The 20,000-nt window shown below is 31.8% G+C and overlaps 1 protein-coding gene across 1 annotated transcript in view; it reads left to right on the top strand.

Annotated features, from left to right (window-relative positions):
• The window catches only part of LOC137640642 (uncharacterized), a 162,045-nt gene that overhangs the window by 130,885 nt on the left and 11,160 nt on the right, over positions 1–20,000 (top strand). The window contains exons 2-3 of the mRNA XM_068373139.1: positions 11,849–12,199; positions 15,883–16,016. Of these exons, the coding sequence (XP_068229240.1) occupies positions 11,849–12,199; positions 15,883–16,016 (485 nt within the window). The remainder of the gene's footprint in view (positions 1–11,848; positions 12,200–15,882; positions 16,017–20,000) is intronic.

Here is a 20,000-nt window from a genome sequence, read left to right as displayed (position 1 = left end):
TTTTCTAGTGTCTGAAGAGACGAAGACATTCTATTTATTTTCACAAATTATTTCCTATTTCCAAAGGAAGTCTTCTTGGAAACTAAATCAGCCGTATCAGTAAAACGCTTTATCTCATTGAATAAGAATATGACCGTAATTGATTAATGTTTCCAGAGAGGTGAAAGTAATAGCCCAGAATAAAAATTTTTTTGCAAAGGTTATTATTATTATTATTATTATTATTATTATTATTATTATTATTATTATTATTATTACCCCGTACGCAGACGGGGTGGATTTCTTTGTGTGTGTTTGTCTATTTGTTTGTTTCTTTGTTATTAACTTTACGGAAAACTGCTAAAGCAATTTACTTGAAATATTCAGTAAAGATGCGCCATGATACACAATAGACCCCATTAAAGATTAAACCTCATAGGGTCAATCTCAAGGTCACAGTAACCCGAAAGGTCAAAATCTATTTCCGACTATAACTCTGTCTAATATTATCCGATTTACGTAAAAAGAAAGAAAAAAATCTCCAATACCTGGTGCCGAAAATATAATTATGTGTATCAAAATATTAAAAATGCATAGTTTGGAAGATTATTAGATTGAAAGCTCAAGGGGTGGAATTTCAAGGTCACCGAATTTCAGAGGGCCAAAACTTTCAAAAATGTACATATAAACACTTGGTTAATATTATTGACAGATAGAAAACCACATTAGCCTTTATAATGACACCTTGACCTTTGACCTCCAGTGACTTTGAAGGGTCAAATTCAACATCATCTGATTTTAGCAAGTTCAGATTCACACTCGTTTACTATAATTGATAGATACTGTAACTCACGAAATCATTTAGAGCTTTTCCAACTAAGGTTGTAGCTTAGCAAGTAAAAAAAAAAAAGAAAAATAATAATAATAATAATGATAATAATAATAATAATAATAATAATAATAATAATAATAATAATAATAATAATAATAATAATAATAATGGATGTGTTTTCATGAAGGCTCATGTACAAGGGGCGGGGTTTCCCGTATCTGACACCGATTATTATTATTATAATTATTAGTAACGAGATATTTGTTTCTCCTAGTATTTCTAAGGTATTATTATCATTATTATTGTTATTGGTATTGTTAATGTTATTGTTATTGTTGTTACTATTATTTATTATTGTTAATATTGCTAATAAACATATCTCGATATATATATGGAGGAAATCATTTTACACATTGCCTCACCAGATTTGCCCATCCAGAATTCTCCAAGTCCTGTCCTCTAATCAAACGATGTCAAAGCAAACACTACCAACGTTTGTGTGCCTGAGATCGTATGTGCGCTCGTGTTAGTATTTGCTCGCAAGCGCATGGTTTTCGCTGTTTGAGGAGAGCAAAGCGTGTAGGTGTGCTTTCCCTGGCAAGCACAGCTTGTCTTCCATTTGGAGAAATCGTGGGCTAGTTGTCCTAAAATCACCAAAGGTTCCCGCTTGCTCCTTCCACTTCCACTCGAAAGGAGTTTCCGCCCAAAGTCAATATTTAGGGTTATGTTTAGCCAGCTGGCAATAGAGAATGTTGCAAGGCAATGTAACTGGCAAATGACTATAGTCAATTTTTTTTAGTGAGGCAGATATATACCGACTTTTAGCTCGGAAAAGTTTCCTAATTGCTTATTGGTCGGAAGTATTTTTGTCCGACCAATCAGCTACCAGGAAACTTTTCCGAGCTAAAAGGGCATCCCTGAGAGTTGGTAACTATCTGCCTCACTAAAAAAAATTCACTATAGTTACAGTGGGCAAGCTCACGAAGTAATTCCACCCTTCTCAACTAAAGAAAACATCAATAACTGTTTATATAAAAGATCAAGAAGAAAAGCAAAATACAATTAACCCCCTAATAAAGTAGCCAAAATGATCTTACAATGCGTGATGTCCAAAAGAAAAGAAAAACCCTTTCTGATGACGGCCACCTTAACTGCACCACTTCCTTCTCTTTTCCATTAAGTTCGAGACGCTACATGCCATCTTTCTGTTACCTCGGCAATAGGCTTAATCCCTTTAGGGAGAATTGAATCTTCGACCTGTCATCTCCAGTATCTTCATTTTTATATTGCTCCCTAGAAATGAAAGTTTGTAAAGCAAAACGTTCTATTTTGACAAACACTAATACTCTCGTACGAATACACACATAAGAACACACACACGCACACACACACATATATATATGTATATATGTATATATACATATATATATAAATATATAAATATATACATATATATATATATATATATATATATATATATATATATACACACACATATATATATATATATATATATATATATATATATATATATATATATATATATAGTGTGTGTATGTATGGTAAATATAACATTTACTTTTAAATTCTTCTGAAGGAGTGTGGCTTGATATTCAATTTAAACTGGAATACGAATATTAAAAGCCCGCTATGTTAGATTTAATGACTCTTTAATTATGTGTTACCTGTTATGTTTGGTAATATGAAAGCCAACGCATTTTAATGTGGCAACACTTTCATTATCTAAATTGTGTGTTTTCCGTTAATCAAAGTTATAATTACTTTCTTTTAAGATGATTTTCTGAATAATAATAATAATAATAATAATAATAATGATAATAATCTCACTGTGGCTGTGTGTTATAGTCCTTGGCCTAGGTTCAAACCTTCACCACCCTGGTGTTCCCTTGGGTAAGGGTCTTTACCCTGATTTCTTTAGTCCACTAAGCTACCTATCCTACATTGGCGGAGTCCAGATACTTGTTAAATAAGAAACTCACTCAATAATGATGAATACAAATGAAGAAATCAACCTAAATGACGTAAATGGAACTCTTAGAATTAGAAAGCAATAGAAGAACGTCATCCTCCAGAAACTAAGTCAAACTGAACTAAAGCCTATAGAATTGGAGAAATAGCCTACAATGGCAGTAATATAGCCCTTGAACTTGTGCTAAAGAGCGTGCTACTTAAAACAGCATATATATATTGATTGATTGATTGATTTGAAGTTTTCTGGCATCAAGACATCTGAGGTCATTGACACCGATATCGATCATTGCAAGTAAAAAATAAAAGCATATTCAATTAAAACCATAAAAGTAAAGATGTCATTTTAAAAGTTAAATGGATTCTTCACGAAGCTGGATGCAATCCGCAACCCCACACTATAAACTACCAGTCTTTTGACTGTCAATAAAAAAAAAAAAAAATAATGATAATAATTTTCATATTGTCTTTCATGTTTCGAAAATATGTTAAAAACATGTTTCAAACTTGTGATATACCTTCTTTTGGGAATTAAATTCCTCATTTTCAACATATTTGAGAACATATTCAGCGATTCTGTATGTAATCATGTAGGTAATGATTCGAATGCATATCATTTCACAAACTCTCGCAATGGAAAATGTTGCATTGGCATTTTCTAAAGCTAAACCACCCAGAAAATATAAAAGAAATTAATCAATTTGGCAGTGAGAATTGGGATGTTTCAGTAAAATATCTAGATAAAACAATTTTAGGTGATTCAAAGAAATTAAGGGCGTCCATTTTTCCCATACACATTTAATCAACGGAAGACAATGGCATGACATAAGATAATGCAGAATAATGGGAAATGTTCTTTCAACTGTATGTTAATAAACTCTTATGCATTGAAGGATATCAGTAAACGGTTGTTCAGGTATTTATGAATAGAGGGAGAGTCGTGTTTGAGGTATGTTTATAATTTCATGGAAATTGAAAATATCTTATTATCTCTTTTAGAGCTTTGTATAAAAGTCTGAAGGCCGCTCATGAATTGCAGAGGCAAGGGACAGTAACATTGCACTATCAAGCAGGACAACGCCCTATAGACTGTCAATGTATAGATATGACCAGCACCCAAGCCCCCTCTCCACCCAAGCTAGTACCAAGGAGGGCCAGGCAATGGCTGCTGATGAATCGGCAGATAGACCTATAGGTTCCCCCAAACCCCACATCCTTAGCTCACAAGGTTTGTGAGATTGCAGCGTCCAAAGAAAGTAATGAGTTTGAGCGGAACTCTAACCACAGTCTGGCGTTCACAAGTCAGGGACGTACCACATCGGCCAGTCCTGATCGACTCCTTTTTTTCACAAATGTCGCGAGAATTTAATGAAAATCAATGAGAACTATATAATATAAAAGTAGGCTCCAATTTGGTTACTACCTTGGGCTATATCTATTTACAAGTAAAGTTAATTGTTTTTCCTCTTGCCATGATACTAAAGGTTTATAACTTCTGTTATACTTCTTAAGTATTTATTCTTCGTAATTGGCACTTAATTATCCCTCTTTTGATGAAATCTAAATCTTCACTCCTTTCAAACTTGCTGTAGAACACTTTCGTCTTATTCACTTAAGCTGAACCACTTGCTCTATCTGAATCTTCTCAATGTTTTTATGTTGAACAGGCTGACATCAAGTCTCTTTTTATAGTTTATATATGAAAGAACTGTTTTTAATGTTGTTACTGTTCTTAGAATATTTTATTTTAATTGTTCATTACTTATTATATACTTTGTTCATTTCCTTATTTCCTTTCCTCACTGGGATATTTTTCCCTGTTGTAGCCCTTGTGCTTATAGCATCTTGCTTTTCCAACTAAAGCTGGAGCTTAGCTAGAAGAAATAATAATAATAATAATAATAATAATAATAATAATAATAATAATAATAATTATAATAATAATAATAACAATAAAAATAATAATAATAATAATAATAATAATAATAATAATAAAATCATCATACCACCTGCCGGTCTTTGATTGCCCCATTACGTATGATACATATTATTATTACTATTATTATTATTACTATTACTAGCCAAGCTACAACTCTATTTCGGAAAGCAGGATGCTACAAGCCTAATGGCCCCAATAGGGAAAAAATAGCCCAGTGAAGAAAGGAAACAAGGACATGAATAAACTACAAGACAAGCAATAACAAATTAATATAAAATGTTTTAAGAACAGTAAAAACATCAAAATAGATTTTTCATATATAGATTATAAAAAAAGACTTATGTCAGTCTGTTCAACGAAAAAACATTCTCTTTCTACGGGAACTATTCTAATTCCTTTATCTCTTAACGAAAATCCAGCGAGCTGCTTATTTCCTCATCTTCGTCTTATCCCTCTTTTGCTGTTCTGTACCTCTCACAGATAAAGTTCCTACGCCAGACATCAGCTCCTCTGAGTAGATCATCTTTAAGGCACCAGAGACAGTTTTTATCGGGTCTTATACCAAAAGGCTATATCTCACTCTTCCCTTTTCTTATGACTGTTTTTACGTCATGATTTATATCAACAATTCTTGTCGACTTTCATTACATCACTTTATTATATACTTATTTCATCACATACTGCTGAGAAGGGTTTCTGTAACAGTTTCATGTTGATGATATTTTACAAAGTAAGAATTTGAATCTTTAGTTCCATTTGCTGTCACCAGGTTAGAAGAATACAATGTGGTTTAGTACTTTTCATTACATATAACTACTAAGTTAGTTAAGCAGCGAAAGGAATAAATAAATAAGTAAATTAGTAAATAAATAAATAAATGAATAAATAAATAAATAGATAAATAAATAAATAAATAAACAAATATATCGTCAATCAAAAATTAACCTAGAAAAATGGATGAATCGGTAATACAAACATTATTTTTCCATTATTCCAAATAAAAAGAGAGTAAGGGATCACTACTTCCATGCATTACTCTTTATAACCTAACATTGAAGCGCCAATAACTGCGTCAGGTGCAGCACCAGTTTGCAAAAGCAGATTAATCAATCAAACCCGAATTTCAATGAAGCAACTGTACCAATACCAATACTGTGAGCAAGAATCACCACCAGTAGCGATATAGAGAGTACACATCTCCCAATTCACACAATGTGCTATTACATAACGATAGATAAAGGAGGAAATTTGACACATTGATTTTTCAGTTATGCAAACAAGTAATTGAATACTCGAAAACTGTTTTAAACAGTTAATTTTCGAATTTTACCAGAACGGCAATACCAAATCGATACGATACAAGTCACCAAATGTCTCGAAAATTCCTATGCTCTACTATTCCTTGAATGTCAATCATCTGCAAGTGGTCACCTAATGCATATCTTCACTCAATATAATCGATATCTGTTTATTAATTTTTACGAGATGTTGCCAACATATCCACAAACAGACAAGTAAACAGTCATCTATCCCAACCTAGTTTCCGGATAAGAGAAGAAACACCTTATCTTGAGGGTGTTATATATATTGCCTGAATTAATTCAATTGTATCAAAGTCCGTTCCCGAGATGTTTTGTCAAAACCAGGACCCCCCCCCCCCCAAAAAAAAAAAAAAAAAAAAAAAAAAAAAAAAAAAAAAAAAACAATATCTTTCCCCGACCTTTCTTACGAAGTAACTAAGAATATATGGGACTTACCTTTTGTAGGAAAACGTTTCCATCTCCAATTTCTTCCCTTTAGTCCAACGGTATTACGATCTTCTATGAAAAATAAAACCGGCGCTCTATTGTATCACCTTTCCTAGTGGATAAGTCTTCGTCACTCATTGTCAAGTCTTACACACTATTCAAGCCTGCAAAAGAAAAAAAAAAAGAAAAAGAAAATAAAAATAAGAAAATAAACTTACTAATGGTTATGATTCTATCCATTTTCAAGGAAATCATATTGTAGTGGTCTCCAATTTCTTTGACCTTTCTCGAAGTAAAAATCTAAACAATTATTTCAATAAGGGTAATAGCGTTAATTCTCTAAATAATATAGTATTTACTAACTTTAGATGAACGTAAAGTTCATGATTTGAAATTACAGATGAGGATCATGATTAAATATAATAGGTTCTCATATTTCAAGACATCAGCCTATGAAAATTGGAGATGATTATCAGGTAACATTAATGGTTGCAATATTATGTTTAAGACTTGTCATGTTAAAAAATAATTATGCCATACACGAATGTCCGTTGATTTTAACTGTCTACATAGAGATGTTGAAGGCAAAACTAGGACACAAAGAATGCTCGGCCCTACAGTTGGAACTTTATTCAGTCAGCTACAAATGCTATACTTTACAACAGCCTATAATTTACGACAAAATGAATAATTGGGATAATGTAAACATAAATATGAAAAACAATAACTATCAGATTTTTATAACAACAAATTGAATGAGTGCGATACTACAAAACTAAGTAATAACAAAAACAAGAGCTATCAGATTTTTATAAAAAAAAAAAAAAAATGAATGAGTGGGATACAGCAAAAATAAATAAAACAGAAACCAATAACCATAAAATTCAAGTACATGTATGTTATTAACTATCCATATGAGAAATTCTCTTGAATAAACCCCGTTTCACAGTATTAGGGAAAAATAAACATTAAGAAATAACCTAATTTAAAATACATCTATTCAGAGAGCGACTTTATAATAAAAGGGGAAAAAATTCCAGACCTTAATGAACACAGAAAAACATACGAATGTAGATTCCTACATTTGTAGAATACCTTCGACTTGTAGGGAAATGTCCTAGGTCCCACTTCATGCATTATGCAGCCGCTCCTGATTAGAGAACTGCTTTTAGTAGAGGGATAGAGAAAAGAATGGTAGATGAGGACGCTACTTTTCTCTTTTATCTTGCTGTAAAAGTTAATTTTAGTTCCCCTTTTTTTTGGAATATTATTATTATTATTATTATTATTATTATTATTATTATTATTATTATTATTATTATTATTATTATTAAATTATTGGGGGATTATTATTATTATTATTATTATTATTATTATTATTATTATTATTATTACCATGATTATTCTCATGATTATTATTATTATTATTATTATTATTATTATTATTATTATTATTATTATTATCATGATTATTATTATTATTATTATTATTATTATTATTATTATTATTATTATCATTATTATTATTATTATTATTATTATTATTATTATTATTATTATTATTATTATTATTATTATTGAATCTAAGTTCACATTCATGTAGAACAAAACAAAAATTAAGTCGAATATATGACAAGTAATCATCTCTGACAACACCATAGAAAGGAACGAAGAAGAATATGATAAATCTAAAACTGAATCAAAATGAACTTTTCAACATACGAGATGGATTTGCACTGATAGATACTAAAGCCTCAGCGATACTTTCAATTATAGTGTCATTATCCTTACAGAGAATGAATGAAAGTAATAGTGAGAGAAAAAAAATGATACTTTCCATTGAGTATCTATCGGATGAAGTTTATACAAACAAAATATGTAATTTGATTGAACAAGAAAAAGGAAATATTTAAGTCAACAGAATATGATTAGAAGAGAAAATTAAAATTCACAATTTTCCAGTGAATCACTGATGAGGTCATGTAAATTCGTGATTAATTCTGACTTGGTGGGAACTACAACAACAACAACAACAACAAAAACAAAAACAACAACAAGACGGAGAAAAAGTTGGTATTAAAACAACCAATCACTTTTTGGAGGGTGGGTTATAAAGATGTACTCGTTTATATTTAATAGAGAATCAATAAACGAAACGAAAAAAAAACAATATTTTTGCCATAAACTTAAAATATAAAATTCAAAATATATTCTTAATAGGACTATAAATAGTAAAGCGATATCTAACACAACACCCAACACATGGAACTTTACCAGCCCTCAAATGAAAATACAAGATTATTTGCAATACTGTGAAATACTGAAAGTACTAGAGATTAAATGGGATTTGCCAAAGATAATAACCAATTGAAACTGAGGACTAAGAAAAATTGTTGGAAGGGAAATAAAATATTTTCTAACCAATTAGAAATCAAGCAGAATAAAAATTGCTTTTAATATGGATGAGAAAATCACAGAAAATATGGAAAAGAAATGTCGTAATGATAAAGAAATAAACAGTAGTAAAGATACAAATGAATAAAAAAAAAATGGTCGGCATTTATATGAGATGGAAAGATATAAAAACAAATGTCTGCAAAGTAAAAACGAGAACTAACATTTATCTCACCTGTTAAAAAAATCGGTACTAACATATAAAAAACTAGAGCAAACAAATCTACGTTGATGAGGAGGAGGAGGAGGAGGAGGAAGAGCCATCTTGCCTCTTCCCAAAGAAAAGACCGAAAAATTAGGGCAAGTGACCCTCGGAGAAGGCGTTCCTCGGGGAATTGGAGGAGGATCAGGAGGAATTCCGGCTCAAAACCATATCGAAGGCTCAGCTCCGAGGCGGAACAATCACATCTCCTGAATTCTGTGTCCGCCCAATCGAGAGAGTTATTAGCCCAGTTCAATCAGATGGTAATCAACGGAAGAGATGAGTTTAAAATCCCTTTCGTAAAGCCCCAAGACCACACCCATACCCTCCCTACCCAACGTTTCCATAACCCGCCTCTCTCTCTCTCTCTCTCTCTCTCTCTCTCTCTCTCTCTCTCTCTCACCCCCCCCAAAAAAAAACATTTTCTAAATATCTCCCTGTTTACTAGTAGAGGCTGTTTTCCTCGCACTGTACATAGCTTCTATTTCTCTGCCTATTCTAGTTTGTCCTCTTTATTCTCTTTAATCATAACTTTGTCCATTCCATCACTGTTCTCCTTTCATGACAGAGCTATTTCTATATCCGGATATATTACTCTCTCTCTCTCTCTCTCTCTCTCTCTCTCTCTCTCTCTCTCTCTCTCTCTCTCTCTCTCTCTCTCTCTCTCAAAGATCAAATTTTTTAAATATCTCCCTGTTTACTGGTAGAGGTTGTTTTCCTCGCTCTGTACAAAGCTTTTATTTCCCTGCCTATTTTAGCTTCCCTCTCCTCTCTGTCTTAATCTTTTTAATCATAACTTCGTCCATTCCATCAGTGCTCTCCTTTCTTGACGGAGCTATTTCTCTATCAGGAAATATTACTTTCTCTCTCTCTCTCTCTCTCTCTCTCTCTCTCTCTCTCTCTCTCTCTCTTTATCAACAAATATTACTCTCTCTCTCTCTCTCTCTCTCTCTCTCTCTCTCTCTCTCTCTCTCTCTCTCTCTCTCAAAAATCAGATTTCTTTAAATATCTTTCTGTTCACTAGTAGAGGCTGTTTTCCTCGCTCTGTACATAGCTTCTATTTCTCTGTTTATTCTAGCTAATCTCTTTAATCATAACTTTGTCCAATCCATCACTGTTCTCCTGTCTTGACGGAGCTATTTCTCTATCAGGAAATAGTACTTTCTCTCTCTCTCTCTCTCTCTCTCTCTCTCTCTCTCTCTCTCTCTCTCTCTCTCTCTCTCTCTCTCTCTCTCTCAATATTTTGCTGTAAATTTTTTATTACTCTAGCCATATCTTGTTTTTTATTATTTTTTATCATATCTTGTATCTTCCTCTCCCACCTACTTTCCGTCTCTATCCTGTTTACTGACGATCTTGACATCTGTCTGACTCCCTCTTCTGTCACAAAATAACTTCCTCCTAACTTATGTACAACCCTCTCTCTCTCTCTCTCTCTCTCTCTCTCTCTCTCTCTCTCTCTCTCTCTCTCTCTCTCTCTGCCAATATTCTAACGGCAATCAGACTAATGGTTTCGCATTTCCAACCAATCTTTTCAGCATGGATGAGCGAACTACGACTGGTTTGATGGGGTTTCAGCTAATTACGAGGAAATATAGCGTTTAGGATAGTAATCATGGTCAAGAGATAGTCATTTTTTTATTTTGTTTATCCGTTCATCATAGTTGCCTTTATTTCTGTGCTAGGTGCGTAGGTAATTGATTAGAAGCCATTGAACAGAGAGAGAGAGAGAGAGGGAGAGAGAGAGAGAGAGAGAGAGAGAGAGAGAGAGAGAGAGAGAGAGAGAGAGAGATTTGACTGATTATTAGATCGATATTTTCTGGTATCATAACAACAATGGTTATTGATGACACCAAATTTAGTTAAAGATTATTGTATATTGCTTATTTCGAACCATGATTAAATTTTAATAAATTAGTTTAAGAAAAAAAAACTTAGAAAGCCAATAAATATTGCCATCAGGTACTAGAATGTCTTTATTCTTGAATTATATATTGTATTTAAATACAGTATAGCCTAAAGTAACACTTCAAGCAAAAAGTCTTTGAAATTCATTCATCATTTAGATAGGTATAGACTTCAATAGACAATTTCTTTATTAAGAGATATACATTTACCATTATTACAATCTATAATAGTGTATATACATCATACTATATTTACATGAATAAATTTTGTAATCCATATATATTCACAATTCCACCTTTCACTATTCATGTAAATATGTTTATAAATTACAAACATTTCTATAGACTTGCGCCAGTTACACACATTAAGCCATGAATAAATTTTGTAATTGATATATATTCACAATTGTACCTTTCACTATTCATCTAAATATGTTTATGAATTACAAACATTATTCACAATTCCACCTTTCACTATTCATCTAAATGCTCATAAATTACAAGAATTTCTATAGACTTGTGCTAGTTACACACCTTATGCCACGAATGAATTTTGTAGTCAATATATATCCACAATTCCACCTTTCACTATTCATCTAAATATGTTTATAAAGTACAAACATTATTCACAAATCCGCCTTTCACTATTCATCTAAACATGTTTATTGATTGATTGATTTAAACTTTTCTGGCATCCTGACATCTAAGGTCATTGACGCCCTAAATATGTTTATAAATTACAAACATTTTCATTGACTTACGCCATTTACCTTAGGCCAATCTGTCTTTTCTCTACAGACTTCTGCAGTGCCCTGCAAATCACCAAAATCCAAGTGCCGAGTCACGTGGCCACGGGAGAAAGCGGGTCTTTGGAGTGTGACTGGCGGGATGACGGGGACACCATCTACGCCCTCAAGTGGTACTTGGGACTTGATGAATTCTACAGGTGGACCCCAGCGGACAGCCCCCATGGCAAGACCTTCCCAGTCCTTGGGAATCCCATCGCCGTCGACCTACAGTCCTCTCGAAAGGGCAAAGTCAGGTTCCACCATGTCACCCTAGAAGCTTCTGGCGTCTATCGATGCGAAGTGTCAGCCGAGGGGCCGTCCTTTCACACAGAGTCGGCTGTTGCTACCATGACGGTTGTAGGTACGTAGGCTGATTTGCATTCAGATGTGCGTGGGCGAACACACACACACACACACACACACACACACACACACACACACACACATATATATATATATATATATATATATATATATATATATATATATATATATATATATACAGCCATTGTGTATGTGTGTGTTTGTTTGTACGTGTGCGTAAATATGTGTGTATACGAATACGTGTATGCATGTGTTCGTACGTCTATACTGTACATGTGTATGTGTGTACATAAGTTACTAGAACAAAAACAAAATTATCGATGTGAAGGCGTAGGGTGGAAATTACAAACACGGCTCTGTTAAATCATGAGGCAATGATCTCTTAGATACATCAACGGCTCCTGAGTTTTTGGAACTCACAGCTCTATTATCTGATATTCAGTAGACTCACAACCACCTGTTGCTCTTCAATAATTGAAGAGAATTTGCATGTATGATCGCGTTTGAAAATTGACGTAGTAAATCACATCGGTAAATGATTTAAGGTTTTCACACGTTCGTAAATTGTTAAATGTTGCGTAATTAAGATACTCATTACTTGTTAATTTCAGTTATTCAGGTATGCACAGAATTTAGTTTCCATAAGCTCCCAGTAAACATTTTGTTATACCCTCGGCTTGTCCCATTATTTTTGTACCTCAGAGATACATGTTTATCGGTTGCCTGTATGACACTAAATTCCGCAGATAATATTGAATTTTATTTGTATATATATATATATATATATATATGATATTGAAATGGAGAATGCAAGGAGATATAAGGCAAAAATATCCTAGAAACATTGATGTTACCTAAGCTCTATTTCAGAATCCCCAGATCGGCTGCCCGAATGACAGTAAATCCTCATTCTAGTTCAGTTTGAAGGAATGTAAATATATATAAGTAGGATTGTTTTCCTCGTTTGAATGTTTATTGAGTATAGAGGCCCCCAATGAGCAGTAAAGGAAAAAGAAGAATACATTTGCATAAGATGTCCTAGAGACCCAATATAATGTACTCATGATCCTGGCTCAAGATGCCTTTAAACCCAATTGAAACCAGGCGTAGCTCTACAGTGGCTAATGATTACTAAACAGGTAGACATGCAACCCCGTTTCTAGGTTAAAGGGATGTAAAAGCAGTGATACCAGTAACAATCTATCCATGTCCTAAAATTGGTAAATAAAGAACAGAGATGAAACAATTAGATCAGTGGCTTGGAGATAACGAGGTTGTCTAAGTTGTTGGAATATAATGGTTGACTCTCAAAATTGGTGCTTATTTGACAAGTCTAAATATACATACACACACACACAAACACACACACACACACACACACACACACACACACACACATATATATATATATATATATATATATATATATATATATGTGTGTGTGTGTGTGTGTGTGTGTGTGTGTGTGTGTGAGTGTGTGTGTGTACCGTATCACCAGTTTACACAAATGCACTTGACTTAGATTAAGCAATTTAATTCAGTAAGGATTCATTAAACACCCTGAATAACACGCTAATTTAAACTAGCCTTTCTTTTGGTATATTAATGATTGCTATATAGAAATAACCTTGCAAAGGTGGCACGTTTTTATTCTAATTTAGATATACAATTCCATCGTAGGTCGTAATTTCAGTTTTCTGGAAGCGTTGTAAACGTTATAGATGCTTTCTGATAAAAGATCTGGCAGCCATTTTAGTCTTTGGAATTGTTCTAAACGTTATAGAGGCTGCCTGAGCAAATATCTGGCAGTAATTTTAGTCTTTGAGTGTTTTAAACGTTATAGATGCTTTCTGATAAAAGATTTGGCAGCCATTTTAGTCTTTGGAGGTGTTTTAAAAGTTATAGAGGCTGTCTGAGCAAAGATCTGGCAGTAATTTTAGTCTTTGAGTGTTTTAAACGTTATAGATGCTTTCTGATAAAAGATCTGGTAGCCATTTTAGTCTTTGGAGTTGTTTTAAAAGTTATAGAGGCTGTCTGAGCAAAGATCTGGCAGTAATTTTAGTCTTTGAGTGTTTTAAACGTTATAGATGCTTTCTGATAAAAGATCTGGCAGCCATTTTAGTCTTTGGAATTGTTCTAAACGTTATAGAGGCTGCCTGAGCAAAGATCTGGCAGTAATTTTAGTCTTTGAGTGTTTTAAACGTTATAGATGCTTTCTGATAAAAGATTTGGCAGCCATTTTAGTCTTTGGAGGTGTTTTAAAAGTTATAGAGGCTGTCTGAGCAAAGATCTGGCAGTAATTTTAGTCTTTGAGTGTTTTAAACGTTATAGATGCTTTCTGATAAAAGATCTGGCAGCCATTTTAGTCTTTGGAATTGTTCTAAACGTTATAGAGGCTGCCTGAGCAAAGATCTGGCAGTAATTTTAGTCTTTGAGTGTTTTAAACGTTATAGATGCTTTCTGATAAAAGATCTGTCAGCCATTTTAGTCTTTGGAATTGTTTTAAACGTTATAGAGGCTGTCTGAGCAAAGATCTGGCAGTAATTTTAGTCTTTGAGTGTTTTAAACGTTATAGATGCTTTCTGATAAAAGATCTGGTAGCCATTTTAGTCTTTGGAGGTGTTTTAAAAGTTATAGAGGCTGTCTGAGCAAAGATCTGGCAGTAATTTTAGTCTTTGAGTGTTTTAAACGTTATAGATGCTTTCTGATAAAAGATCTGGCAGCCATTTTAGTCTTTGGAATTGTTCTAAACGTTATAGAGGCTGTCTGAGCAAAGATCTGGCAGTAATTTTAGTCTTTGAGTGTTTTAAACGTTATAGATGCTTTCTGATAAAAGATCTGGCAGCCATTTTAGTCTTTGGAATTGTTCTAAACGTTATAGAGGCTGTCTGAGCAAAGATCTGGCAGTAATTTTAGTCTTTGAGTGTTTTAAACGTTATAGATGCTTTCTGATAAAAGATCTGGTAGCCATTTTAGTCTTTGAAAGTGTTTTAAACGTTATAGAGGCTGTCTGAGCAAAGATCTGGCAGTAATTTTAGTGTTCTGGAAGCGTTTTAAACGTTATAGATGCTTTCTGATAAAAGATCTGGCAGCCATTTTAGTCTTTGAAAGTGTTTTAAACGTTATAGAGGCTGTCTGAGCAAAGATCTGGCAGTAATTTTAGTGTTCTGGAAGCGTTTTAAACGTTATAGATGCTTTCTGATAAAAGATCAGGCAGCCATTTTAGTCTTTGGAATTGTTCTAAACGTTATAGAGGCTGTCTGAGCAAAGATCTGGCAGTAATTTTAGTCTTTGAGTGTTTTAAACGTTATAGATGCTTTCTGATAAAAGATTTGGCAGCCATTTTAGTCTTTGAAAGTGTTTTAAACGTTATAGAGGCTATCTGAGCAAAGATCTGGCAGTAATTTTAGTGTTCTGGAAGCGTTTTAAACGTTATAGATGCTTTCTGATAAAAGATCTGGTAGCCATTTTAGTCTTTGAAAGTGTTTTAAACGTTATAGAGGCTGTCTGAGCAAAGATCTGGCAGTAATTTTAGTGTTCTGGAAGCGTTTTAAACGTTATAGATGCTTTCTGATAAAAGATCTGGCAGCCATTTTAGTCTTTGAAAGTGTTTTAAACGTTATAGAGGCTGTCTGAGCAAAGATCTGGCAGTAATTTTAGTGTTCTGGAAGCGTTTTAAACGTCATACCTATTTATCCTTATGAACCTATTTCTTTCCAGATTTACCCGACGGTAAACCTCAGATCCGAGGTGTTCGGCCGAGCTACCAACTCAGAGACGAAGTCGCCCTAAACTGCTCTTCCTCGTTATCCCAGCCGGCAGCCAAACTCACTTTTTACATAAATGGTGAAAAAGTATGTGTATGATTGATTTTTATGATTATTATCCTCTTTGTTGCTTTTTTTAATGCTATGCGATTGTTCAAAACAGGCATTTGTTTTCATCTAGGTTTTTCATTCCTATATCGATATTTTCGTTTATGGATATAATGTCAAAATCTGTACTTGTCAAAGGTACAGATTTTCTTTCAGGTGTGTTTACTTCTATAATTTAATGTACAGTATTCAAATTCGACCAAAGTAACAAAATCATATATTGTCCAGACCACATAAAGTATTTTATCAACAACTTCGCTTCATAAATTACTATTCAAATATTATACCAAATGAACCACTTTATCAAATCTAAACTCTGCTAGATATTTTGAAATTTAGAAATTTTATACAAATGTATTGAGTTCGTATTTAAAAAAAACCACCTCAATCATGAAATTTCTATTCATGAATAGTAACTTGAAAATAACATTTAAATAATCTGGAAACGTTTTCAATTTTTTTTTAATGCAAATGGTCTTTTGTACTATCTAACAATTGGCCACTGTAATCGTTTTAACCTTATCAGATTTGTCTATTTCCAAGCATCACAAATTGCGACATCCGACTTTGATTTGAATTACTTTGATAATTTTACAAATTTTAAATACACTCGTGTATATATTAATTAAATAAATAAATAAATATATATATATATATATATATATATATATATATATATATATATATATATATATATATATATATATAGTTCACCAGATATACATATATATATATATATATATATATATATATATATATATATATATATATATATATATATATATTTAGTTCACCAAACGGTCAGCTGGGCTACACATGGCACTAGAAAAGTTGGGAGACCCAGGCCTACATGGCTGAAGACTATGAAGCGCGAAGTAGAAGATGATGAATAGAGAAGTACTGAGCTAAAAGCCCAAGATAGAGACGACTGGTGAAATCTAACTGAGTCCCTTTGCGACAATAGGCGTAGGAGCAGATAATATATATATATATATATATATATATATATATATATATATATATATATATATATATATATATATATATATATATATATATATTGCACAATAAGCCCTTTCCCGTTTCAGGGATTGTTTGTAGAAGAGTAGAATATGTCTCTATCATATTTAGCCTACAATTGCTGTATTATGAATGAACCCCCTATGCATAGTACTTCCACAGTATTTGTTGCTTCATACACCCACACAGAAATATCATCAGCTTCAGGTCAAAAGACCCTCTGAAGTTTGCAACGTCAACACTTACTTGTATTCCGGTTCCTGTATATCAAGGCCCTGTCTTTCCAACAGGTCTTTCACATCGTATATCTAACCATTACTAGGCCTTCCTTTACTCCTAACACTTATTACCTCTGAATTATAAACTCTTTTCCCTGACCCATTGCTGTCCATTCTACAAAACCGAATCACCACAAAATAATGAAATACAACTTTCCCGTTTTTTACCCGTTCTGCACATCACATTTATTCTTATCAACTATTTTCACACATCATATATAATTCTAATAGCTCAACTCAATAACTATCACTTTTTTCCCATTTATTCACACTCATCATCCAGATTTCATTTCTTAAAGTAAAAAATGTAAGATCACTGTACCCCTATTGTAATTCTGTATATGGCTTTTGCTGAAATAAAGATTATTATTATTATTTATTATTATTATTATTATTATTATTATTATTATTATTATTATTATCATTATTATTATTATTATTATTATTATTATTAAAGGAAGATTAATAAATAAATTCCTTTAAACATTTCCACCTTGCCATACATAGACAAGCCATGTAATTTTTTGCTTCTCCTATTCTATGATTAATCTCATCTCACACCTTACTCTTATCTGGTTTATTTACCGCAAGATGCTTCTACTAATTAGCTACTCCCATTCATTATCCTTCCACCAGAAACACTCATTAACCCATTTTCCTCATTTCCATAGGTTCTCATCACCTTACTTCTGATCACGTTTACTCTGAACATTTTTTCTTTAGCACACTTTTAAACCTTCTTACCAGCGTTTGTAGTTATTCTTTACTGTCCCCTAATAACATAATATTGTCAGCTCATTTTCAAACAAACTATATATAAATATATATATGTACATACTTACATGAACACATACAAACACACACATTATGTGTGTGTGTAGCCTAACATAGTCTTTCACTGTTTTGGGTTAGAGTTTTCTTGATTGAAGGTACACTCAGGCACACTATTTAGTCTGTTTCCTTATTTCCTTTCCTCACTAGACTGTTTTCACTGTTGGAGCCCTTGAGGATTTAACATCCTGCTTTTCCAGCTAAGGTTGTAGCTTAATTAATTAATTAACTAATAATAATAATAATAATAATAATAATAATAATAATAATAATAGTAATAATAAGTGTATATATAGATCTATATACATACTGTATATATATATATATATATATATATATATATATATATATATATATATATATATATGATATATACATATATATTTATATATGTATCATATATCTATCTATCTATCTATCTATATATATATGTATACATACATACATATATATATATATATATATATATATATATATATATATATATATATATATATATATATGATATATACATATATATTTATATATGTATCATATATCTATCTATCTATCTATATATATATATATATATATATATATATATATGTATACATACATATATATATATATATATATATATATATATATATATATATATATATATATATATTACTATCAGTCACAAAACTTCACGTGACAAATATTTAAGTATAAAATCCACTGGAAACAGGAAAGTAAAAGACCAGGTACCAAACGCTTTTGTGTGTTACGTGGCTTTCATTGCAATCTTGTTAGTTTTTTTTTTTTTTTTTTTTTTTTTTTTTTTTTTTTTTTGAATGGAATTACTTTCTAATTCACTTTGTACCCTGAAGAAGTGTACGGAATACACGAAAGCGCTTGGTATCTTGTCTTTTACTTTCCTATTTCCTGTCTTTTTTTACACACACACACACACACACACATATATATATATATATATATATATATACACACACACACATATATATATATATATATATATATATATAAATTATATATATAGATAGATAGATAGATAATATATCTATATATATATATATATATATATATATATATATATATATATATATATATATATAATACATATCTATATCATTATATATATATATATATATGTATGTATATTATATAATATATATATATATATATATATATATATATATATATATGTATGTATGTATATTATATAATATATATATATATATATATATATATATATATATATATATATATATATATATATATATATATATATAATATACATACATTTTATATATATATATATATATATATATATATATATATATATATATATATATATATTTATTTATATATATATGTGTGTGTGTGTGTGTGTGTATAAGCGTGTGCGTGTTCGTGTACGTGTGTATGTGCGAGTAATGCATAGATAGCGTTTGTGTCTATATGTTAGATAGGATATAACAAGCTGTTTTAGTTTTAAATGTCAAACGACTAGGCCTGCAAATCATTTTACTGTTTTATCTTTACATCTTGCTATTTTTGCATTGTTGCAATTAAATTTGTATTGAAATGAAAAGATAAAGCAATCTAAGCAACTGTTTTCAATTTCTGCTTTGGCATCTATTTTCACTTTCCCTCAACAAACGAATGTTAAATGAAGCATTCTGGGAAAAGCTATTTTCTATAACGCAATCAAAGGCTTCAACAATTGCACCCACATATTGCAATTAGGCTAAGGCTTTTCAGATGAGCTTTCCTATTATCTATTTTATGATCAAAAGCATGCCCAGACTATATTTCCCTCAGTCGGTCATATTACATATCAGATGGTATT

The sequence above is a fragment of the Palaemon carinicauda genome, chromosome 5 (assembly GCF_036898095.1).
Source record: "Palaemon carinicauda isolate YSFRI2023 chromosome 5, ASM3689809v2, whole genome shotgun sequence".
In the NCBI taxonomy this organism is placed as follows: domain Eukaryota; kingdom Metazoa; phylum Arthropoda; class Malacostraca; order Decapoda; family Palaemonidae; genus Palaemon; species Palaemon carinicauda.
This window is presented reverse-complemented; position numbering and strand designations above follow the sequence as displayed.